This window comes from Phocoena sinus, chromosome 11 (genome assembly GCF_008692025.1).
Source record: "Phocoena sinus isolate mPhoSin1 chromosome 11, mPhoSin1.pri, whole genome shotgun sequence".
NCBI lineage: Eukaryota > Metazoa > Chordata > Mammalia > Artiodactyla > Phocoenidae > Phocoena > Phocoena sinus.
Genome location: NC_045773.1, coordinates 46949368 through 46976618, shown reverse-complemented (window position 1 = coordinate 46976618; position 27251 = coordinate 46949368). Strand labels below are relative to the sequence as shown.

General features: G+C 35.4%; 1 protein-coding gene across 1 annotated transcript in view; it reads right to left on the bottom strand.

Moving 5' to 3' along the window:
• Window positions 1-1497: 1497 nt before the first annotated feature.
• TOPAZ1 (testis and ovary specific PAZ domain containing 1) overlaps window positions 1498-27251 on the bottom strand; it is a 65977-nt gene continuing 40223 nt past the window's right edge. Inside the window, 8 exon segments of the mRNA XM_032649025.1 lie at window positions 1498-1780; window positions 5413-5596; window positions 10168-10371; window positions 11959-12123; window positions 17035-17200; window positions 19626-19726; window positions 20428-20602; window positions 21662-21728. Coding sequence (XP_032504916.1) covers window positions 1561-1780; window positions 5413-5596; window positions 10168-10371; window positions 11959-12123; window positions 17035-17200; window positions 19626-19726; window positions 20428-20602; window positions 21662-21728 — 1282 coding nt within the window. The 3' untranslated portion in view covers window positions 1498-1560.

Genomic DNA, 27251 nt, shown 5'->3' with positions numbered 1-27251 from the left:
TTTCGCTTCTATGACTTTGGTTATTCCCATAAACTGCCAAAGATGGAATAAGACAAATACAATAACCGCTCTTTTCCTACCTTTTGGCACCGTTGACCGAGGCGGGGGAAAAAAAACCACCCCAAACCAAAAAATACCCCCAGAATACCAAAAAACAAAACAAACAAAACAACCAACCTCCCTTTGTTCCAGCCCTAAGGGTTCTTGACTTATCGTTCATTAGAAACCATCTGGTCAATTTGTGGTCCGTTCCATCCAATCCCATTTTTCCTAAAAGCTTAATTTATCATCTTTCGCATCTTCATCCTTTCAAATACATCCTTGCCACCAGCATAAGGTTATAATTGCCCACTTACCGTTCTTCACTTGTCCTCAAAGGCACTTCAAACTGATGGTGGTAATGTCCGAACCCAATTTATTTCTTAGGTGCTGAATTTCAGTAATGGCAGTTAGTCACTCAATTTGTTCATACTAGAGAACTGGGCCTCTTTTTTTAAAAATTTTTAAATTTTTTATTATTTTTTGGGGGGCCTCTTTCTTGATGTCTACTTATGCCTTACTTCCCATATCCCATTCACGAGAGTATTCATTCCACATTTTATCATAGTAAGGCATTCTGCTAAGCGCTAAGTTTTAACTTTTTTATTCTTGTGAGGTTATAGACTTATTCCAGTGATGCTGCCATTACCATATTTTGGGAACCCCTTTAAGAAATACTTTCAGTCCCCTTTGTCACCACTTACTCTTTTATTACTCCCCTTACTCAGACATTTTCTCTAAATGATTTAAATTATGGTTTAAAGTATCAAATCTAAAGTATCAAATTAAGGATTGAGGATGACCACCTTGGGGAATGACTGCTACAGATTCTGCAGATGGGTTCAGAAAAGAAGCTTAAACTTCCCAAGGTGGCTTGAAAAGTACAAGTCTTGTTTGGATAGGTTCTGGTATATTTGTTTAAAATACTGATTTCTTTAGTCATACCTAATGTAATTTTCAAGATACATATAGTATTTTAAGATACACTAAAGGAAAACCTTAGAGAATAATTTAAAATTTCTGGTATAACTCAGAAGGTACTCTGGAATTTTAGTGTTTGAGTCATTTTCCAGTATTATTTTACTATTCTATTTTACAAATGTACAATAGGCTTTAGAGACTGGACTGAGTGCTCACCAAATCTACTTCATAACCCGAAAGGTTGTTCTGAAAGCTCCAGACACCTGCTTGAATATTTTCCCCTCTATGTCTCCCTCTTATTAAATGCACAATACTCAGTTTGTGATTTTTCACTGTTTGGATTTCAGAATAAATTGGGATTCACCATACTTAGGTTTACCTAAATTAAAGAGACGTCAAAAAGTAATCTGAAAAATCATTTGCAGTATGGGTAAAACTGTTATAAATTGCATACCTCAAAATTTTTAGTTTGAAAGCTACCGACATACTATAAATCAATAAAGAGCAAAAGCTGAATATAGTGAAAACTGTCTTTATTTTCATTGCCTTTTATTTTCAACAATGATTACTTGAACTTAAAAAAAAAAAAGCCTTTAATAACTAATGGTTACTGAAAAGCCAAACCTTTCCAGCCCACTTCATATTCTCTTTCAACCATTTCAGGGCAGAACAATGTTCCAAACTATAAACCTGTTCCTTATTAACATTGACGGTCATGTGCTTAATGAAGAGCTTTGGATCTGATATACGAGCAGCCATAATTAATCTTTCCACTGCAGCTTGATAATCATCCTTGCTCCAAGATTTGTTTTCTTCACATCTACAAAGTGAACACCTCGCAAAGTCAGAAACTCTAAAAAGAAGCTATATAGTTTCTTCAAAAGATAGTAATTTACATTTATTGGTTCTAAGCTATGACAGTCTTTTTACTATATTCTTTTTTTTTTTTTTTTTTGCGGTACGCGGGCCTCTCACTGTTGTGGCCTCTCCCGTTGCGGAGCACAGGCTCCGGACGCGCAGGCTCAGCGGTCACGGCTCACGGGCCCAGCCGCTCCACGGCATGTGGGATCCTCCCGGACCGGGGCACGAACCCGCGTCCCCTGCATCTGCAGGCGAACTCTCAACCACTGCACCACCAGGGAAGACCCTTTTTACTCTATTCTAACAGTGGCTTTCAAACTTGTTTGACCATGACACACAGTAATAAAGACATTTTATATTGTGACCCAATATATACCTGCATACATAAAAACTGAAAAGTTTCACAAGACTTACCCTTATGACCCTATTTTCTATTGTTTCATTTTTTAAAATAAAATGGTTGCAACCCCCTAAACTGATTTCACTACACAAATGGGCCACAACCCGCAGTTTCGAAACACTGATCTAGAACACAACTAATAACCTCTCTTTGTATTTTCAAATTAACAACTGTATAATTATTCATTACAATGCATAATAGAATAGTAAATTTAATCGAGTTTGGAGTTACTAACATTCATGTGTTTTACCTTGATATGGCTATTTTAAATTATAAGCATGTACTTAATTTGTAGCTCACATCTGGTAACAGAAATTGTAGCTGTATGCCTTCATACTAAATTTTTATAGTATATTATATAGCATATATATATACTATAATATAGTATATTATATAGTATATATATACTATAATATAGTATATTATAGTATACTATAATATTTATAGTATATTCATATCTGAATAACTTTCTACTAAGTTATTTTCAGTCCTGATTTAAGGTACTTCACTAAAGTGCTGGAATTTTAAAATAACTTTTCTAACAGTCACCAAATTTCATAAAACTCATACCTTATGGCTATTTCTCCTATGGGATAGGGAGTAAGAAGTATATAAAATAGAGATGTAGCTGCTTTTAGGCATCATTTTTTCTCTGTGCTCACTGCATCCTGCTCTGGGCACCTATAAGGCTCAGCAGCAAGGCCCGAGTATGAGCCTACCTGTGTTAGCACAACAGTGTGGTCTACAGAGTGGTGGGAGTAAGGACTTCCACTTTGAACAGGAATCAGTGATCATAGAGGGCAAAGATTGGTCAGGCCGCTTCTAGTACATTCTGGCTTAGGACTGGTGCCTGAAATCTGGTAGACTGGGCATACACCAACTATATGCAGTTTCTGAAAGTCTTAAGATGAATAAAAACTCTCTCAGAGGTTAATGTAACAAAGCAGGGCTTGGTATGATAACGGTAATGGAGAAAACACTATTGGTTAGGACAAAATAGAAGATCCAGGCATGTCACTAGTTATGTGCTGGCATCACAAATACCCCACAAATTCAATAATGAATAAACAGACTGCATATTTGGGGAATGGAAAGTTATGAGAAAACCAAACCCTCGTTAGGATAATGGAGAGCCCAAACGCCTCATGCAACTGTAGTGCATAGTTGTAAACAGAAGGCCCTCAAGAAAATTAACAAAATTAACAAATTTTGTTAATTTTTTAAACCGACTAAAATTAACAAAAAAGCTAATTTTAGTGGGTTTAAAAAAAAAAAGGTGGACCTAAAATAAATTCTCCTCCCCTTAAGTGTAGGCTGGATTGAATGACTTGTGTATCTCCAATAAATAGAGCAGAAATGATGCACAACTTTGGACACTAGATTGTTAGATATCAATTTTCATGGTCCCTTGCATTTCTGGAAGTTCTGAGAGCAGAGACACTGATTACCCCTTGTTCCAGATTTCAAGGATGTTTAATATAGTGGACAACCTTGAAAGACAAAGATAGTTTCTCCTTCAGGAGCAAAAGACAGGTTTGCTTACAGCCTTACAAGGTGGAGATAGCGTTTCCATCTGAAGAGCAAGGGGCAGGTATGTTTACTACCCATTGTAAAAGATTAGGGTTCCTAAGTTCAGGATTCCTCTCAGGTAATGGAACCCACTGCATGTGCAGGTATCCATCTGGGCCCAAGTGTGGGACCTGGGAGCAAGAGGAAGAGATACAAATATGCAGATAATCATGCTGCTTGCTGTGCCACGAGTAATAAAGTCCTGTCTCCAACCCAGGAGGTCTTGTGTCTTATGCCAGGATCCGTGAAACTATGGCAGGCTGACTTACAGCCTGCAAATGGGGTGGAATCTCAGAGCCTTCACAGTTCTTGATGTTAAGATCACAAAAGGCACTGCAGCTTCCTCCTTGCGTTCTCTCTCCTGGATCACTCACTCTGAGAGAAGTTAGCTGTTGTGTCAGGAAGGCACTTAAGGAACCTATGGAGGGGCCCGTGTGGTGAGGAGCTGAGGCTTCCTGCCAACAGGCATGAGTGAGCCAGCTAGGAAACGGATCCTCCGGCCGCAGTGAAGCCATCAAGTAGGTGACTGCAGGTCCTGACCACATCCTGAGTCCAACGACATGAGAGACCCCTAGCCACAACCATCTGGCTAAGCTACTCTAAAATTCCTGACCCACAGAAACTAAGAAAATACTTGCTATTTTAAACCACTAAGCTTTGGGGTAACTTCTACACTGTAATAGATAACTAACAGAATATTCAGTCTGAGGATCTGGTTTCTAACACCAGTAAACTGAAGCAAAATTCTTGTTAAGAAATGCCAAAACAGGAGTCCCATGAGATCCTTATATTACAAGTTTCCTAGATAAAGCTGACAAGAAATTGGAGTGGTGTAAAACTAAATTCTGGGATTTTGAACAAAATTATCTGAAGGGATGCCACTCTGGTCCAACAGCTACATTATAATATTTATGCATTTATAACAACATTTTAAAATATTGAAACTAGGCTGATGGCTTTATTTTGAACAGGATTCTTGACTGAACCTAATAAATTATCATATATTTCCCTTTTTGACCTGGTTCTTAGATCTTTTGTGTTGACCAAAAAGATAACTTTTAGGTACCTAACTAAAAACCACCAGTACACGAGGAAGGTCCACACCTAAAAAAGACCCATCTCGGGCTTCCCTGGTGGTGCAGTGGTTGAGAGTCCGCCTGCTGATGCAGGGGACACGGGTTCATGCCCCGGTCCAGGAAGATCCCACATGCCGCGGAGCGGCTGGGCCCATGAGCCATGGCCGCTGAGCCTGCGCTTCCAGAGGCTGTGCTCTGCAACAGGAGAGGCCACAACAGTGAAAGGCCCGCGTACCACAAAAAAAAAAATATAAAAAGACCCATCTCTTTGAACACCTAAACAAGATCTTTGAAGTTGTTAAAATGTTTACTGAAAGGTACTAACTTGTTTGGATTTAAACCTCAAATACGTCAAATCCTTTCTCAGTATAAATGCTACCAAAGTTTGCCAATACACACATGCACAAGTATATGAATATATAAATATGCAGTATATAAATATATAACTGTTTATATATATACAAACAAATAAAACATTTACATCCTAGGGCAAGTGTAGGGACATGATCTGCTTTCAGGATGCAGTCAGAAGTTATTTCAACCAACCTTTTTAAAACTATCTGCAGCACCTGTGTAGAAGCTCCAGGACTCTGAATACTACTAGCATTAGATACCATGAAGATTTCAATAGCTAAAAGCATTTCAATCTCAGACAAATAGGAAGGAATCAGTAGAAGTTTTCGGTATAAATTTCCCTCCAATGGTGGGTAGCAACCCAATGAAAGAGCACCTGAAAGTCAAGTAACAGATCAAACTTTACTAAAACCCCAGTAGGTGAAAACCTAGACTTCCAAAATATCCACAGGTGATAATTACTTTTGTTTCAGAATAATTCTTCGCATTCAAAGCAGATTTATTGCATAAATTATATGGTAGTGAGCTTATCCTAGTACAATTGAGATCATTCTTTGTAAAATGGTTTTGAAACATTAAACGTGAAGTGAGAAATTGCAAAAAAAACAAACCCTGAAAAAGAACTTTTGAGCCTCATTGTAGCAAATGTCCATTTATTTTAAGCCATAGTCAACACAACGTAATTTCAGAATAACTAAAAAACCAGAATAGCTACTTGGGTTTTGTTTTAATGGGATCTGGGTCTAATAGCAACTACATACAGTTATTATATATATAATATTATATATAATTATATATATATAACTACATATCTTGAATTATGAATCCAAAATGAAGAAAATAGAAATTATAATTTGAAGATTTTACTATCACATAGTTTTATAGTATTTTTGAGTGTACTTATTTATAGTGCTGTTAAAGTTTGTGCAATAAATATTTGCTGTTCCTACAAATGTCTGGCATTTTGCTAAACACTAGATATAAAAATGAGTAAGATACATTTCCATCATGTAGGTGCTCAGTGTGTTGTTCTCCAATTCATGTTCTAAAAATCTTGCTTTTCCAAAGAACAGATTCAACTTTTAAACTGTTTAGGTGCTTATTATAGGTGATATACAGGGAAATCCCCTATACATCAGTCCAGGACATCCAAATTGTATATAGGCAATATTATATTTGTTGTCTTTTACTGAAACCAATTCAAATCTGTGTGTAAAATTTGTTTAAAATGTTTTATTAAGTTAAATTTCTTCAATATATCTTTCTAATATGGATGATGATGACTAATCTTTGAGGACCTACTATATGCCAGGTACCTGAGCTAAACACATAGGTTTTATCTAATTTTAACCTGACAGTTTACTACCTTTGCAATTAGGTACAACAACTCCCATATTATAGATGGGGGGGCTTTGGGTAAGCACTCTGGCCTTCTGACTCCAGATTTTGGAATCGTAACCACTAGGAAGTCCCACCTTCCTAGATCACTGCCGGGACCAACAAACTATTGACTCATTAACATTCCTAACTATTGGTAGGTATAATTTACATGCACACCTGTTTTACTTCTGAGCAGAAGAGGAAAACAAAAGCCAACAAACTAAGGAGAAATTTACTAATATTATCTTTTACCCTAAAATCAAACATGAAAAGAAAAATACTCCTATTTGGTTTTAGCGGGGGAAAGTAAGGAAAAGATATACTAATAACATCTTCCCTTCCCGACTTTTCAGTTCTGACAGAAAAGCCGTATTTTTAGGACTAGGTAAGCACATCAGGAAGGCAATTCTGCTGTCCCTGGACAATTTCCTTCTGGTTAGTTAGGGAACACAAGCAAAGCCATCAAGAAAGTAAAAGATAACTCCTGGAATAGAAAAAAAATTGAATTCATATATCTGACATGGGACTTGTGTGTAGAGTGCATGTATACATATATGAATAGTATGTATTTATATGTACCCACACACATACTTAACACACTCAACAAGAAAAAACAAGAAAAACGCCTCAATTTTAAAAAGTACAAAGAAAAAAATGGGCAGAGGATTGAATAGACATTTCTCTACAAAGATATACAAATGGCTAATAAGCACGTTGAAAGATGCTCAACATCATCAGTCATTAGGAAGATGCAAATCAAAACCTCAGTGAAGTATCACTTTATATCCACCAGGAAGGCTAAAATAAAAGACTCAGCGAGGATGTGAAGAAACTAGAAATTCCATACATGGCTGGTGGGAATATAAATGTAGAACAGATAGCTTCTTTGGAAAACAGTTTGGCAGTTCCTCAAAATGCCAGACATAGATATACCATACGAGCCACCAATTCTGCTCCAAAGAGAAATGAAAACCATACACCCACACAGAAACTTGCATGTGAATGTTCAGAGCAGTGTTACTTATAATAGTCAGAAAGTGCAAACAAAGCAAATGTCCATTAATTGATGGATGGACAAACAAATTCCATACAATGGAATATTATTCAGTAATTAGAAAGGAAAGAAATAATGATATAGGCTAATGATATGGATCTTGAAAACACTGAAACCTTGAGAACATTATGTTAAGTAAAAGAAGCCAGTCACAAAAATCTACAAATTGAATGATTCCATTTATGTGAAATGCCCAGAACAGGCAAATCCATAGAGATAGATTAATTGTTGCCTAGGACTGGGTCGGGTGGGAAACATACATGGAATGGGGAGTGAATATAAATGTGTTCAGGGTTTCTTTTTCTAGAGGTGTTGAAGATGTTCTAAAATTAGATTGTGGTGCACAACTCTGTGAATACAATAAAAATAAATGCACTGTAGGGACTTCCTTGGTGGTCCAGTGGTTAAGAATCCACCTGTCAATGCAGGGGACACGGGTTTGGGCCCTGGTCCGGGAAGATCCCACATGCCGCGGAGCAACTAAGCCCGTTTGCCACAACTACTGAGCCTGCGCTCTAGAGCCCATGAGCCGCAACTACTGAGTCCGTGTACCACAACTACTGAAGCCTGCGTGTCTAGAGCCTGTGCTCCGCAACAAGAGAAGCTACCACAATGAGAAGCCCACGCACCTCAACCAAGAGTAGCCCCCAGTCGCTGCAACTAGAGAAAGCCCGCGTGCAGCAATGAAGACACAGCACAACCAAAAATAAACAAACAAATAAAAATGCACTGTACACTTCACATGTGTAAAGTTTATGGTATGTGAAATTATCTCAATAGAGCTGTAAAAAATATTAAAGAAAAAAGCAAAACAAAGGCACTGGTACTACAGCCTTAACAGTGCCTTGATGAAAACTTAACTGTAAGCTCAGAATCAAATATGTACTACTAGATGTAAGGCACGGAAAGGCTTTCCTAGCATGTGTTAACCTGTGTGTGAAGACAGATCCAAAGAGCGTTCCACTGATATTTTAAATGTGAACACTGTCAGGAAATGAGATGTCCTGAAGACTGATCAGTGACTATAAATTACTCACTTCAGTTTATAACTCAGGCACATTAAAAACAAAACAAAACAAAAATACTCTTTACCCTATCACCTCACTTGCATAAGTTAAAACCACTGAATTGTACATGTTTAAATGGGTGAACTGTGTGGCATTTGAATTATATCTCAATAAAGCTGTCAACTGAAAATTTTTTAAATGATTAAGTTTAGCTGTTTTAATACAAAATTTTATTTTCAACTAAAAAACAGAAAGATTCATAGAAATCTCATTTATGTGTTTCCAAGTTAACACGTTATTCCTGCGGCACATAAATGCCTTCTGATGGCATTTTTCCCAAATTGCACAATTATTTGAAAAAAAATACCTCATTAACATCAATTCTAAAAACTAAAATCAAGAAGTTATAGCAAATAGTACATATATACTTTGTGGTGTGATTTCTAGCAGTTTGCAGGGAAATAGTATAAGTAGTTGAAACATAACCACAAAATTGAAATGAGGTGTTATGAACAAATAATTCCACCTTGCCTCTAAATTTCTGATCATCCTTTTATAAAAATTCTGCTTTCAAAACGTTTTATTGTAACCTACAATAAGAAATACATTTTACATAATGCCCTAGCGCACATATAAGAATACATGTAACTGAAATGAAAATTTGATCAAATAATATGTTATTTTACTACCTGTAAGTTTCTTTCCCATTTCACTGGGGAAAAAAAGTTAACCACTTGCTGAACTGATCACAGCTGGGAACACTGAAAACACTTCCAAGTTCAGAGAGGTTTTTGTTGGTGTAAGATGGCTGGGATGTTTGACACATTTGGCACAGTGGTGACACAGAGTAGGTACTCAAATGTTTGTCATATAGTTGATAGTGGTAGAAATGGAAATTTAAGACAAATTACTGCATGAAGGCAGAAAAGAATTCCTTTCTAGATCTAGATTCTACACAGAATTGTTTTCTAATTAAAATACTTGCAAGGAGATTGGGACTAGAGAAGATATTCGTTTTCTAGGCTTACTTGTTAGAGAGGAACAGTTGTAAACATTACTAGGAGCCATGTGAAAAACTGTTATATATCATGTTGCATTGTAATGACGCCCTCTGTACTTCCTGTGTGCCTGTTATAACGTATTCTAACCAAAAAGATCAGGGATATACCAGGGATAAATATGTATTCCTTAAGCTTCATTCTACCAATTGGTTTACTCCTATATATTTATAAAATATGCCAAACTGGTTCAAATTCTGTCATTTATTTCCTTTTCATATCCTCCTGTGGACATGCCAATATAGAAAGAAATAAAAATACAGCAATTAGAAATGAGAAATAACATGTTTCAAAAGAGCACAAATCTATGTAGACCACTATTTTTAAATGTGTATAAACTGCTCTTTTTACATATTTAGTGCCCCGCCATGAATATTATACATAGATTTCAGGTTAGAAAATCAAATTCAAAATATATCAAAATTTAAAATTTTAAAATGTAACTTACTTTTGTAGTGGGCTCTGGCTTTGAACCATAAACAACTTCTTCCTAAAGAAGTAATTAATCTTCTAAGAAAGGAAAAATCAATAGGGATGCTCTTTGAAATCATGAATTCTGCCACGGAGGATGATATACCAAGACTGTTGCTTTCTATACAGGCATCTAGAAGTTTATTAAAAAGAAGGCTATACTGTGAGACCTCCACAGTTTCTGAAAAGAAAAAAATCATTGATATAGTGAAACTGATCTATCTTCTCTCAAACTTCTCTCTTACTCCTTTCCCCTCTGCTCTCCTTGGCCCCTTCCTACCTGCTATAAGAGTCAGAGTCACCAAAATGCAATCATCTTACATACTAAGTTAACAAAGAAACAAAAAATTCAACAAAAGCAAAACGGTTCATTCACTTTGTAATGGAGAATGTGGAAGGAATATGATTTCAGAGGCTACATTAACACCTCTGTCCATGGTCCTCAAGTGTGACTGCATCTGCACAGTTCTGTTTGCATTCTATCTACAGTGCAGACCTCAGACTTGTTTTTCCCACGACTAAAAAGAAATCATCCACTCATAAATATTCACTCTCAAATTAAAAAAAAAAAACAAACCTCCTTTCTTGGGTATGTCTACTCCTTTCTGCTTTTCACTTAGAAGAAAGTGAAGTCACCTTGGATACTTCCAACTCTTTTATCCCCTATATTCAGTCAGGTGGGTCTATGACCTAGACTCTAGGTCTTTATCACTTTAGGACTTTTTAGTGGTCTAGGCCTTATCAGGAAATTTATCTCCTTACCTTTAGTCTCTTTCTAAACATTACCACCAGAGGAACTTTCCGAAAATACCAACTCCATTATGTCACGCCCTGGCGCCAAAACTCTAGTGACCCCTTACTACACATAAAGAAGAAAATTCCTTTAGCCTGCCATTCAGGGTCTTCCAAAATCTGGCACAACTATCTGTTTGATCTCACTATTATACTTTGTTTCATTATCACGATAATTGTATATCAAAAGCCAGTTCTACAGCAGCCATTGTACCAGGGATACCACGATAAAGAAAACAATTGCCTTTAAGGAGCTTACCATCTAGAGGGAGAATCAGATAAGAATGTTAATGACAATACAGTATCTCAGTGCAATACTTGGGAAAATGGAGAGTGATAAAGCACTGAGGGGAGGCCTTCAAGTTAATGTTTTCATTAAACATTAACCCACCACTCTGAACCCATTGCCCAGCTCATTCCTGACCCAAAGCTTTTGCTGTTTCCCTTCACAGGGACTCTCTTGCTACCGACATATGACTTGCAAGCATTCAAGAGCACTGCCTGCCATCGCCCACACTGGCATTCTCTTTCTTTGAACCCATCATCTGCTTAATTTCCTCCATTTATTCCATGTTTTCCTATGTTCCAAGGTAATGGAAACTATGTTCTATGTTTGTTAAGTGATAAAAGAAAAGGTATTCTTTATTATGCCAATGCAAAAAATTATTTTAAGGTACAGTATAAAGCTTGCTGGGGGCACTTAACATTGATTGCTGATGACTTGACAGAGGTTAGAAAAGGAATGATGAAATGCTCCTTGTAGGAACTGCTGATAAAGGATAAGCGTCTCTGGTTTTTTTTCTTTTTTTAAACCATCAGGAGAGCATATTCAATTTGCAGAGAACACATTTTACAAAAAACATCATTAAAAATATATGCTGGAATATAAAATTCAACCAAAACAGGTGGAGAACTGTTTCTTATTAAATACCAGATGGGCCAGAGATAATTAAGCTAGACTTTTTAAAAAACATACCTTGAGAATTTTGAAAACCTGGTAGATTTTGCAAAACTTCAAATGTCTGTCTGTAAAGACTCTTCGCTAAAATTTCTTGTGCAATTGTACAGAGCAGATTATGCCGATTGAGCACATCCAGTCTATCACAAGGCCACAGTGGTGTATTGATGACCCACTCTGACTCTTACAAAAAGAAAAAGTACAAGTACTTTACACCATGAAAATTACACTTAACAGTATAATCACAACAAATGTTTTTAAGTATCTTTTGGAGAAAGTGGAAAAACTTAAATATGTGTACTCAGAAAGATAACCATAGCTCAGATTTATTAGAAACAACTTATATAGTGATGATCATCATCCTAAGAAGATGCAACTAATGACCGTTTTGTTATTTTTACCTTTTTACCAATTCTTCGTTTTTCTAAAGGTACCAATCAGTTGTTGATTCTGAAGTTAATGATTATTTTTATATGACAAAATGTTCAGATTATAATGAGTATTCATTATAAGGTAAAATATTGTTTGTGTAGACAAATTAAACAATTTTACAGTAAAGAATACATAATTTAATTAGTTTTGGTATTCTTGGGGAGCAGCTTTCCCCCACAATATCTGCCTATTCAAAAATTTTTAAATAAAATACTTGCTATGTACAGAGGAATATCTTAACATATGGAAGTTACAAAAGTATAATAATAAAATAATAAAAAGAATCCTTAGGTACCCATCACACAGCTTAAAGAAAAGAGAGTATTACCTATAATGCTGAAGTTCCTTAATTTCTGCCCTGATTTTCACATTGAGAAAAACAATGGAAGACTGTAGTATAGAACACGGAGGTGTTAACATGTTAGAAATGCCAGCATTTTACCATTTACCTAATTCCCTCAATCATTTGCACATAATGAGACACATAATGAAACGTTGTCATGTAACATTCAAATCACATTCCTGTGCTCTTTTTCAACTGGAGTAAGAGCAGGAGTCAATCCTTTTCTTTTGTGGCCTTCCCAGCACAGTAAATACAGAAAGTATTAAAGAAAGATTTGATAATTCAAGCATACAATGCCACATAAAGTCTTAAGTATCGAGTAGAAAACTTTAAAGCAGGAGCTTGTTTTTAAATTACTAGAGCTCATTGACTGGTTGACTTGATTTATACTACCTACGAGGCAGTGTTTTACAAATATTAGTGCTTTACAATTATTAACTCATTTAGACAGATACCTTCATTAATTTACTCCTAAATTGATTAAATCAATAATGATGAGAAATACTAATATTAAAAAACAGACCAAGAATGTGAACTGGTAATTCACAAAAGAATAAGTACAAATAGAAATAAAAAGAAAAATAGTTAAATTTTCTAATAAGCAATTAAATGCAAAACAAACCAGTGAATATCACTTTTATCCTGTCAAACTAACAAAGAGATAGGAAAAATAATAATGAATTTGGCAAGGGTGTTTGCTTCATAATATGCATCTTGAAATGCTGGCAAGATGACTATAATTAGTTCAACACTTCTAAAGGTGTAGAGTACTTCTGTATTCTATTCACAGAGGTAACACCTGGAATGGAATGTTCAGAATAGCCAGATTAGGGCTTGCATAAACTGAAGTGCGCCAGTCTGTCTGGTAACTAAAAAACATAAAACTGGGCACTAACATCTGGACTGTTTATGTGCACCTGTGATCCCTAACAGGACAATGACTGTATAGACAATACCTATGCAATTGTTCTCTAAGGATTTTCTCACAAAGGGAGGCTTTCTAATAAACTCAAAATAACTTGCTGCAAATCTGAATGGCAACAAGGGCAAATTTGCCAACATTTATCAAAAAGCTTTAAACTGCCGTTACCTTTACCCAGCAATTCCATCAGAATTTATCCTAAGGGCATAATTAAGATTTAGCAGGGATGTTTAGTAGGGATTTTGTTTATCATAGAAATTTAAAAACCAGCTAGTTCAAGAAAAGTGGACTCATGGACATATCTATGTATCTATGTTTATCTATATTTGTTTATAAGATGGAAAGCTATGCAGCCCATTAAGTGATGTTGTAGAGGAATATTCCCTTTCACAGAAAGATGTCCACAGAAAGACTGTTGCCTGATGAAAAATGAAAGGTACTAAAGAGTCTGTATAGTAACACTGTAGTGTTATTTATAACACTGGGTGGCTGGCTGAATAAGGATTTTTTGTCTTCAGTTTTGCTTATCCACCCCTTCTTATTTCTCTATAGAAATTTCTCCATATTTCATTATAGAGAAATAAGAAGGGGTGGATAAGCAAAACTTATTATTAAATCGTAATAACCATGTATTACTTATATAAAGGCAATAAAAGTTATTTTAAAATTCAAGAGCAGTTTCTCAATAAATAGCATATATAAATTTTTTTTTTTACAAAATTTGTATTCTAGAAAGTTAAGACATTTATTTTTCAGCCTCCAAACCTTAATTATAAAAATATAGTTTTAAGGGTTTTTTTTAATGCTGGTAAGGGTATAAGGCAAGGTAGGAATTTGTTGTTCATTTGCCAGGATACAAGGTACCAATGCTGAAAAAGAGTTTAAAATGTGAAAGTGAAAATGTGTAAGGCCCAAACAATAGAGCAGGGGTCCCCAACCCGTGGGCTGCGGACCGGTACTGGGCCGCAGAGCAGGAGGTGAGCACGGGCAAGCGAGCAAAGCTTCATCTGCCGCTCCCCATTGTTGGCATTACCATCCACCCCCCCGCCCCCGCCCCCCCACCGTGGAAGAACTGTCTACCACGAAACTGGTCCCTGGTGCCAAAAAGGTTGGGGACTGCTGCATAATGGCTGCCACCCATTAAATAAAAATGTATAAAATATTCTACATTACTCAAATATGAGCAAGTGTATGTAAACCCCTTCTTTAAAAAGTTTAGTAGGTAATAAATGCACATATTTTTAAAAGGAAAAAATATACAAAAAATATGTAACAAATTAATATGCCTCTCATCCCTGTCCTCCAAGCAGTCAATTCTTCTTCCCAGAAGCACCCACTATTACTAGTTTCTTGTGCATCCTTCTGCAAGTATTTTAAGGGTATAAAGCAAGTATGTATGTATCCATTTTATTTTTTTACAGTAGTGGTAGCATACTGTGTACACCGTTCAGCACATTCCTTTTTTCACTTGGTAGTAAATCCTGGAAATCATTCCAATGAGTACTTGCAGCTCTACGTCTATTCCATCATATGGCTGTCACACAGTTTCACTAACTGGTACACCCTTAACAGACACTTAAGTTATCTGGAATTCTTTGTTATCATTGTTGATGGTTTAAAAAAGAGATTCCATATAACTTACAGTGCATACCCCTGTATACAGATATAAATGTGTTTGTAGGACAAACTCCTAGAAATGGAGTTAATAGATTAAAGGAAATATGCATTACTAAATTTTGACAGATATTTTGTCAAAAAGCCCCTAAAGACAATATATGTGAAGGCTCATTTCTCTATACCCTCACGAAAAGTATATCACAAAACTTTAATCTTTGCTGGTCTGACAGGTGTTTAGGATTTTAATGTTTATTTCTCTTAATACAAGTGAGTATTACTCTCACTTATTACAAGTGAGATCAAGCCATTTGTACTTCATTTCTTGAGAGTGGCCTGTTCACTGCAGAACCTTTGAAGAACCAAAAAATTCTGGGGACAACTTAACATACTTCTGTGGGCCCTTTTTTTTCAAAGAAATAAAATTTTACTTATGAAAAATGACTTTCAATTGGAATGGTCACTGCAAAAGAAAATCCTCTGTTTGTAACTGACAGAATTTTAAAAGATAATCTCAAAATTGAAACAACAAAATTGTAAAAATTTAAAATCTCCTTAGACTACTCCCACAAACCCTCCCCCAGTCTCTAGTTTGAGAAAGACTAGTTTTGCCAGAAACTTTTAGGCAGAAGATCATCCAGGCCCATTTTTACCAACTATTTTACCCTTTCCATTTCTTGCCACATTTTTTCTTTCTCATAGAGCTTGTGAGCTCTGGCTTGCATTTTGCTACTTCCTATTTTTACGCACATTCTATTTTGTATTTGTATATTTGTATTTTGTGTGGTATCTTTCTATTTTGATTAACCTTCCCGTCCTAGGAAAACTCACTGGTTACATTTGTTAAGTTGAAGAAAACCTTTTCCAACAAGCTTTTGATCACGAAGTCTAATCACAACCTCTATATTCCATAAACCCTCAGCACTGAACAAATACGGTATTTTATGTATATATGAATATGTATGCATGCTAGTTTTGTGTGTTAGTGTAAAAGTTTTCTATTTTATTTACTTGTGAGTTTATTCCGTCTTCCACCTAAACTGAGATTCTCGAAGTTTCTTCATTCTTATCTATCTCATTTTATCAAATAAAATCTGCTTGATGGTCCAAGTAGCCAAAGCTACATTAGATGCTGTGCTACCACTGTGCTCTCTCAATTTTATTTACCCCATGCCAAACTAACCTTAGTTGCTTCTGCTGGCTTAATTTCATCACAATTTCTATTAGATGATTTGACTTACTAGGGGAAATAATCTTTATTGTCTTGGTTTGGAGCCACGGTTGTCGGCACATGCAAAGATAGAGTTATGCAGACTGTAATCAGGATTTCCCCGTCTCAGCAGCTGAAGCTTGGGCTCTGAAGCTGGACTGTCTGGGATTAAATCCGGCCTCCACTCCTTACTTGTTATGTCATTTTGGGCAAGCTGCTTACTGTCTCTGACAACATTTTCTTATCAATAATATGGGGATTGTAATAATTCCAAACTCATAGGGTTTCTATGAAGATTAATTGAGATAATCAGGTAAAGCATCTATACAGTGCTTAGGCCAAAGTAAGAACTAACTTTTCAGCAAAGGTTCACACAGTTTCTTCTTTAAAGCTAGGTTACCATTCTCCTTTCATTTTATATAACAACCTTTCCTACCCGCATGATCACTAGGGGTTTAGACCAAATTATCACCCACAATTCAGTTACCTCAACTATACTTGAGGTAACTACAAAACCAAGAATTTATAACAAGCTTAACAAATTATTTCATGCTGGCATATATGAGAACTTACCCCTTAATACCCAAATGGCACCATCTAGGCTTCCACTTTTTAGAAAAATTTCTGCTGCAATATTCACAATTTGACATCTCGGTGCTAACTTCTCAGGCCCTGTAAGTCCTTTTAAACTTGTAAAATGTATTTTTAATTCATATAGTTTATCTAAGACCTTCCTTCCCTAGAGTTAAAAAAAAAAAGACAAAAAAACCCACTGAGTATCAATCATTAAGGGTATTATAGAGGTACAAAGTCACTGATAATTATATAGAAGTCAATTATGCAATTTGAATAATTCTAGACTGATGGTTGTCAAACTGCTCTAAGACTCTCTCCTTAAGCCCTTTCCTGCTCAGCCACAAAGATGGAAAGGGAAGGTGAGCAAGCAGGGCTTTGTCTCATTAACCACGCCCACCACTGGGCCCCCTTTCTTCGGTTCTCCTTTCATCTGTTTTATTCACTGAGTCTCCTCTAAAGATTTCATTTGGCAAAAGGATTTCATGCCTTAATGTGGAAAGCTACCCATCATATGTTTTTGCTCTTCTTCTGTTGATCACCCTGAGATCCAGGAGGGAAAGTCAATGAAAAGATTATTTCATATGAAATTTAGATAAAGAATGATAGAAAATGATAGAAAAAAGGGGGGGGGGATAAAATTGTTGTCTGAAAATTGTTTTTTTGAGTCAATAGGCTAATTATTTCACATTGTCTACATAAAGGCTGTCTCTAGGGTGGACATCAGAAATTGGACATGTGTTATTATTTTACACCAAGGTCAGCAAAATTTTTCCATTAAAAGCCAGACAGTAAATGCTTTAGGCTTTGCAGGTCACATTTGGTCAGCTGCATATTCTTTTTGGTTGTTTTTAAATTTCTAAATCTTTAAAAATGTAAAAAACATTCTTAGCTCATGAGCTGTATAAAAACAGGCTGTGGGCCAGATCTGGCTTTCGGTTTTCAGACTCTTGTTTTATATTATATTACATGCTATTTTGAGTCAGATGCATATTATGATGTCAAAGTACTTTCAATCTGACTGTATAAATGAGTGCATTTTTCAAGGGATACCTTAAGTTTAATTTCAATGGTTTTACTTTTATGTTCAAAATGGAACGTTTCATTAAAAAATTCATGCTAAGTAAGATAATAAAATACTCATTCTAAATAAGATAGTTAACATTTAAAATTAAAATACAGGCATTGGGACTTCTCTGGTGGTACAGTGGTTAAGACTCTGTGCTTCCACTGCAGGGGGCACGGGTTCAATCCATGGTCTGGGAACTAAGATCCCACATGCCGCACAGCACGGCCAGGAAAAAAAAAAAAGAAAAGAAAAGGGCACAAATTCACCAACTGCTTATATCCTAAATAAAAATAACCAAATAAAGGGGACTTCCCTGACGGTCCAGTAGTTAAGACTTCGCCTTTCAATGCAGGGGGTGCGGGTTTGATGCCTCATGGCCAAAAAAACAAAATAAAACAGAAGCAATATTGTAACAAATTCAATAAAGACTTTAAAAATGTTCCATATCAAAAACAAATCTTTAAAAAGAAACCAAATAAAATTAAAACATACTCTAAAATTTCAGCAAAATCAGTCTGAGTTTTAAAAAAGAGTCTTCTAACTAGGTAGTCCTCAGATTCTCAAGCATTAAATACCCAAGAAATTAATGCTATGATAGACTTTAAGCTAGAATGTGAGAGCGGAGCCAAGGTACATTTTGTCCATCCCAGGCCTACCACACAATAAGTGCTAAACCGCTCAGAAGACGTTGGAGACTGGTGACCTTCTGTACAATGATTATTTAAAACTTATTTTCTTTTAAAAAATTCATGAATTTTGTATGTGCACCTGAGTGACCATGTCCTTAAATATTATTTCAATTGTGAAATAACCTCTTTATAAAAAGAAGGAAGGAATAAAATATACATTTTAATAGTTGATTCAATAGTAACCCCACTCTCAACCAACCATCTTACTCTCCATCCCTCAGCACTTCTCCCTATTTTGGATTTTTCTGTCCTTTACTTTACTTAACTTTATTGAATCTATAACTCCACCACCACCTCAGGGAAATCTAAACAATGACAGCACAATATGGTCTAGAATCACTACACCACTTCTATGGTGAGCTAAGCCTCAAAGGTAGACATGAAGATATATGGTATACAGTATTCCAGAGCATCCTAAGAAGTGATTTTAAAAGAGTTCTGTTAATTGTTAGTATCTCGGGTTCATCTTAAGAGAGAGCTTCCAAAATTATAATACTACCAATACTCAGGAGCTGGCAAAATAAATTCTGAATTGAAAGGTGCTTCAAATAAATACGATATTTAGCACAGCTTCCTAAGTGTTCCTTATACTGAGATTCTTCATAGTAGTCATAGATATTCTTCTCATGCCATCTCCTTTCCATATTTGCCTAATATACCACCTAATAATTCACTTATTGTGTAAGTTTCAATTTGCCACCCGTAATGATTATTAGCAAATTTTTAGCAAATTAGCAAATTATTAGCAAAATTTCAGGGTTAACCTATATTCTGCTCAAAAATTTTAAACTAACACTCTATATACCAAGCCAAAATAAAATTTAGTGAAGTACCTTGGACCACTGCAACAGCTTGTGGTAGAAGTACATAGCACTGATTCCAATTCTTCCCAGCAAAGTTTTATCTACTTCACTGTTTTGTGGATCTTTGCTAACTGAAACACAAAGTAGGTATATGGAAGAAAGTGAAACAGTCCCTTAGAATGATGGAAAAGGCAAATTTAATATGGAATTAGTGATATTACCACAAAGACCAGGTATCAGCAAACTATAGCCCATGGGCCAAATCTGGCCTGTGGCCTGTTTTTGTACAGCCTGTTGAGGGTCTAAGAATGGTTTTTATTTTTAAAGGGTTGTTTGAAAAGAAAACTGTGTGACACAGATTATATACTCTGCGTGCAAGGCCTAAAATCTGGTCCTTTACAGAGTTTGCCGACCCTGACAGAGAATATAGCAGTGAAGAGCTGATGTAAAAAGAAAGGTCTCAAAAATATACGAATTTTGTTGACGTGGCAATAGTGAAGATAGTAACAACTTAATGATTCAAAAATTCAGATGCTCCACTACAATTTCTTAGCAATAGTTTTACCAATCTGAATGAAAAGAAAAATAAGAACATGAAACATCTGATATTCTATTGACCTTTTATCATTATAATCTAATTTAACAATAGATGGAAAAATTTATAAAAAGAAGGAAAAGTATCTAAAAACTGCAGTGTTAACTTATCTCCAACATGGAGACTATTAAGAGCTTTATATGTTATGAACATTGTACCAGTCAATCCATCAATCAATAATAAAGAACACTGTATCACCCTAACACACAATACTCAGACAAAAACAGTGACATTTACTTGTTTCAGCGAATTCACAAAATGGAACACCTGGTCTCTCTTCTTTACAGTCTTTTGTCAGTGTTTCAGCAATACAAGCACAAAATCTCTGGAAATCTGCAAATTTTTCACAGCCCAGTTTTATGTTAATGTATAAAGTTCCCAATTTGGTCCAGTCACCTTTTTCTTTATAATGCTATGAGAATTATTAAAAACAAAACAAAAAATGCAAGTTGTCATTTATGCAAACATATCATGGGGTAGGCACATGCAGGCATTAGATATACAGAAATTAATAAGACAATCTCTGCAAACCTTATAAACTTACTGACAAGTGTTACAACAGCAGTAACATGTTACTGTACAATTTGCTTTTCTGTCCATAGCAATGGCTCTATAAGTTCCAGATGTCAACATACACTTGTTTTAATTATCTAGCTCCTAATGTACTTAATGATGTCACCCTCAAACCTGAACTACACAGTGGAGATAGATTTAAGGAAAACAGATGATTAGCAGCATGATTTGAGCTACTTCCACAGCAATACACTATTTTACTACTTTTAGAGATTGCATTTTACAGTTAGTTGGCCATTTATGATTTGCAGCCCACACATAATTTTGGGCATTACATTTCTTCTACAAAAGTCGCTACAAGGTAAATTTCAGTAAACTTACTATCTTCCTATTATTTTCAATTCTAAACTAAGAAAGTTTCCCATGCCAACAAAAAATTGTTTCAAGGATATAAATTCTAATTTAGACTAGATCAACAATTACTAGAATGAGTACAAAAATGATCTTAAATTAAAAAGTACAGTCATCCTGAAAGTCCTCTATTTCCTATTCAGACTTTAAATGCTTGGAGAGTGCACAATGACCTTGGCTTTACCCTGTCATGTCACATACTGCAGCCACCTATGGATCTCGACAAGAAAGCCAAGTCATTTGTGCACTGAGGGAGTCTGCCTAGTGACAAGAATTAAAGGCTAAGCTATAGATTATTATAGCTTAACATAAGTCAATTTTAAACTGAACTATTTCTAGAATTATTTTTAGAACAGTTCACGACTCTAGAAATTATGTTTGCATTTCAAAGTATTAACCTGCAAAAAATTAAACTTCTTTTCCTTCTTTTCTCTGTGTAACAGCCGCATTGTAAAACTTTTCTAAAACTGGGTTACTATCCAAAGTTTCTTTGTTGTTATTGGTTTTCGGAGATCCCAGAAATTTATTTAAAAGATAAGCAACATACCTCTATTTCATTCAAGGCTGACTCTAAATCACACTTCCAGTTCTTTATAAACTGCCTCATCTGTAACCTTTAACAATAAAAAAGGGTTAATTATGTTCATCACCCAAAAAGTCAATATTGCTCCTAATTCATTTGTTCTATAAATTATACCTAAGAGACTGGAGAAAGAGAAATATACTATAAAAATTATTCAGCGCTGAAGAAAATGGCAACTGCACAGATACCTAACTTATACTATTTCCTCCTAAACCACAGGCAACAAGGAGGAAAAAGCAAATTCCACATGAAATCATACCTTCATCCTAACTTGAAGACAGAGAATGTCAAAACTTTAAGATAATTGTGATTAAAAAGAGAAAAAAATTAAATCTCAGCACTTGATCTCTACTGCTCCCACTTCACTCTCACTGGTCCATAAGGATTTGTGGCAAGCAAATACTGACCAAAACAAAACAAAGCAAACAAACAAAAATATTTGTAGGGGAGAATCAAAAAGGGAAACTACCAGAGGGACCTAACATTGATTAAGAACTACAATTACAAAGACAAAGTCCACACTAAATTTGAAAATGCTAAGAAAAAAACTGTCTGGGTATATTAGAACACAAACCACACAGAAGGAACTTAGAAGTTTTGTATGATTTAAAGAAAGTGATCTGTGAAATGTATAGATAGCTTCTGGGAAAGAAAAAAAAGACAAAAGTGAAAGGAGAAGCACACTGGCAACTGGGAAGAGGAGAAGAAGAAAAGGAGAAAAGAGGAGGGTTCCATTAAACTAAGAATAGTGTGTGACAGCCAACTATGGGGTCAATTTTGGTAATTAGTCCCGATGCTTTATAAATTATTCCAGAGCATTAAAAAGGAAGAACAAGTTCCTAATTTTTATCCATTCATCTGTCAGTGGTCATTTAGGTAGCTTCCATGTCTTGGCTATTGTAAATGGTGCTGCTATGAACACTGGGGTGCATGTTTCTTTTTGAATTACAGTTTTCGTCTTTTCTGGATATATGCCCAGGGATGGGATTGCTGGATCATATGGCAACTCTATTTTCAGCTTTTTAAGGAATCTCCATACTGTTCACCATAGTGGCTGTACCAATTTACATTCCTACCAACAGTGTAGGAAGGTTCCCTTTTCTCCACACCCTCTCCAGCATTTATTATTTGTAGACTTTTTGATGATGGCCATTCTGACCGGTGTGAGGTGATACCTCATTGTAATTTTGACTTGCATTTCTCTAATAATTAGCGATGTTGAGCATCTTTTCAGGTTGGCCATCTGTATGTCTCCTTTGGAGAAATGTCTATTTAGGTCTTCTGCCCAGTTTTTGATTGGGTTGTTTGGTTTTTTGATATTGAGTTGTATGAGCTGTTTATATATTTTGGAAGTTAAGCCCTTGTCGGTTGCATCGTTTACAAATATTTTCTCCCTGTCTGTAGGTTGTCTTTTGTTTATGGTTTCCTTTGCTGTACAAAAGCTTTTAAGTTTCATTAGGCCCCATTTGTTTATTTTTGCTTTTATTTCTTTTGCCTGGGGAGACTGACCTAAGAAAATATTGCTACGTTTTATGTCAGAAAATGTTTTGCCTATGTTCTCTTCTAGGATTTTTATGGTGTCATTGTATCTAGGTCTTTAAACCATTTTGAGTTTATTTTGTATATGGTGTGAGGGAATGTTCTAACTTTACTGATTTAAATATATGAAGTTGTCCAGCTTTCCCAACACCACTTGTTGAAATGACTGTCTTTTCTCCATTGAATATTCTTGCCTCCTTTGTTGAAGATTAACTGATTAACTGTGTGTGGGTTTATTTCTGGGCTCTCTATTCTGTTCCATTGATCAGCATGTCTGTTTTTGTGCCAGTACCATACAGTTTTGATTACTGTGGCTTTGTAGTATTGTCCGAAGTCTGGGAGGGCTCTGCCTCCAGCTTTGTCCTTTTTCCTCTGGATTGCTTTGGGAATTCTGGGTCTTTTGTGATTCCATATAAATTTTAGGATTATTTGTTTTAGTTCTGTGAAAAATGTCATGGGTAATTTGATAGGGATACCATTAAATCTGTAGATTGCTTTGGGTAGGATGGTCATTTTAACAATATTAATTCTTCCAATCCAAGAGCAGTAGCATTGTTTTAAGTTACAAAATATTGGGGACAACTTAAATACCCATCACTGATTGAATAACCTAAAGTATATCCATAAAATGGAGTACTCTGCATGGTTTAAAAGATGACGAATTTCTCTATGGACTGATTTAGATTGATTTCCAGGATATACTGTCTGAGCGAAAAAAAGCAAATTAAAAAAAAAGAGCATTATTTTCTACACTATATGTAATAAAGAAGTAGATATAAGAAAATACATACACATCTGCTCATTATAAGAGGATAAAACTGAAAGACTGTTTACCTCCAGTATGTAGGTGGAAAAGGGGTAGAGAGAAGGATGAAATGGAAACGGTGGAGCAGGAGTAAACTGGAGTAACATTTCTCATTGCATCTTTTTAGTACAGCATTGACTGTTAGAATAGACAGCAATTTTTCACATACTTCCCTAAATAATTCAAACCAACTAGGACGTGGGATAACTGAAAATATAATACAAACAGTAATAAATAAACGTAAATGGTCTACAAATGAATAATCACATTGAATGGGCATAGGAAAAAGAAAGAACTAGACAAAATAACTTAGGAAGCAATATTTTGGCTGAATACTATAATAACCTTATACTAAAAATGTACTAAATTTTTTTCTCACAGAGGTATGGGTTAGCAGTTCTGAAACTACTTTTTGTGGATCGTAAGACTGAATAAATGAGCAAATATATTGTAGATAATGAGAGTCAGGTTTCTCACTGTTGGAGAAAGAATATATAAATATGAAAAAGGGATGGCTAGGATGAACCTGTAGTGCTGGATTAGAATCAAGCTATCAGTATGTACTCATGTTTTTTGTAATATATATAAAAATAGAAAAGTAAATATATATATCTTGTGTGTGTATGTATGTTGTGTATACATACATATATTTCCTAGCCCTGTCCACTGAGAAGACCTGGCTGCAATGATACTCTAGCAGCAATGAACACATTCAGGTCTTGGTTTTGAAATACCATTCTCTAATAAAAGGAACCAGAGCTCCTTGAAGAAATGGTTGCTGCCAATGTTGGAGCAGGGAAAAGAGAAGATGAGACTTAACTCTGTGGCTTCAAATTACACAAAAGTGGTAGAAAAACAACAAAAAAAAATGATGAAAGGATGTAGGAACAAACCTGAAGGGATTCCCAAAGGTCAAATTTGGAACAATTTGAGCAACAAAATAAATAATTATATTATTAGATTATAAGTAACCCATAGAATAAAATAAATAGCCATGAGTTCACATTGACATAAATTTTGAATAAGTAAATAAATGGAGAAGGGACAGCTCTTCTTTACTGAAAAATTCCAATTAATAAATGTAGAAAAGGGAGGAACTTCCCTGGTGGCGCAGTGGTTAAGACTCCACACTCCCAATGCAGGGGGCCTGGGTTCGACCTCTGGTCAGGGAACTAGATTCCACACGCATGCTGCAACTAAGAGTTCGCATGCCACAACTAAGGAGCTGGTGAGCTGCAACTAAGGAGCCCACCTGCCACAACTAAGACCTGGTGTGACCAAATAAATAAATATTTTAAAAACCCCCCAGCAATAATAGCTATTTAAAAAAAAGGAAGCATGCTATTTAAAAATAAATAAATAAATGTAGAAAAGGGACTTTCTTGGTGGTCCAGTGTCTAAGACGCAGCACTCCCAATGCAGGGGGCCTGGGTTCGATCCCTGGTCAAGGAACTAGATCCTGCATGCCGCAACTAAAGATCCTGTGTGCCACAACTAAGGCCCAGTGCAGCCAAATAAATAAATAAAATTTTTTTAATGTAGAAAAAAATGGGGAAAATACAAAATCACCATTGGGTAAATACCAAAGTAGTAACCTGTAGTAAAGAGCCATTGAAGAATACTAAAATTAATGTATGAAGTTTTCAAGAGAAACAGCATAATACATAATGCTAAAGTCTCTTCCCCAAGATATTTATTCATTACAATAGGACAAAGAGTAACTTTACAGTGTAGAAACTTGGCAGATAATCTTTTTAACTAAGTGATAAAGGTTAACTTAACCAGTAATAAGATATACTGAAACATGTGCATCCTACTACAGTGCAATATGATCTGTAGTGAGTTAATGGATTTATACCAAAATTAATTTCCTAGTTTTGATATTGGCACTATTATTATGTAGGATGTTAACATGAAAGGAAGCTAGATGACGGGAACATGGGAATTCGCCACACTAATTTTTGCAAAATTTCTGTAAATCTAAGATTATTTCAAAATACAATTTTTAAAGTCAGTAAATGTATATTAACAAATTTCCTAGATTATATACACACCTAAATTTTCACTGATGTCCTGAATATAAATGTCAGAATTCTTTGTAGTAGCCTTATCCACTGAAAGTGAAAGCCTTTCAAATGAACTACAGCTAACTAAAAATTATAATCAAAATCAAAAGAATGTCCATTAAAATTCATTTCCCTGTCTAGAAACGGGTAATTATTTCAAAGAACATCAGAAGATATAAATTCAAATATAAAATAATAAATACTAAATTTTTTTTTCCTTCTGCCTTGGGGCTGGGTCCATATCCCCAACCATGATCTACACCTCTTAGCTACCCAGAGTTATTTTTAAATTTTCTCCTTCACTAATAAATAGGTCACCAATGTTAATACCTCCGAAAAAATACAAGATAACTGTTTTGAAGCAAGCACACAGGAAGGCGGAGAGTGCATAAGGATACAATTTTCAAACTTAGGGGTTACCAAATAAATTGTCATAATTTTCATGTGCAACATAAATAGTATTAACTATCACTAAAGGAATTTAAAAAAATCATAGAACCTGAAGAACTCAAATGTGCCTTAAATGCTGGTGTTTGAAGGGAAGTAGTATAATTAGAGCTGAAATTCCCTAACTGCACTATGGCATCCAGAGCACTAGAGCAAATTCACAGGGGCTCCTCAGGTTATTTTAAATTTTCAAGCGACATCTGTCAGACACTGTCAAACTGTTATTAACTTGTTTGGATTTAACTACTTAATAAATGGTACTGTTAATGTATTTATTTTGGCGTCTGGACACTGTGAACCAAGAAAGTTTGGAACCTCTGTACTAGAGGATAATAAGAAATGAGATAAAAACAACTGTGGAAGCTCCTCTGAAGGAGGGAGCTTTCTGGGCACTCTCAAGGACTTTGGTGGTTGATATCATTTGCACTTTATCAAATCTGATTTTGTTAAAAAGTTACAGTTCATTTAAATACTTAAAATTTGTATACTTTTCTCTATGTATGTGACAGCATAATAAAAATTTTTATAGAAGTCATGGCTTTCCTTTTTCTCAATACAGGTATATTATGGTACTACTCTTACAATTAGTACAGGGTTGGTTTTTTTTTAAGGCCTTTGGAGGCCCATAAACTGAATAGAGAAAGTGAACAAGTAAGGGAAAGAATGAAGGAGAGGGCTTCCCTGGTGGCTCAGTGGT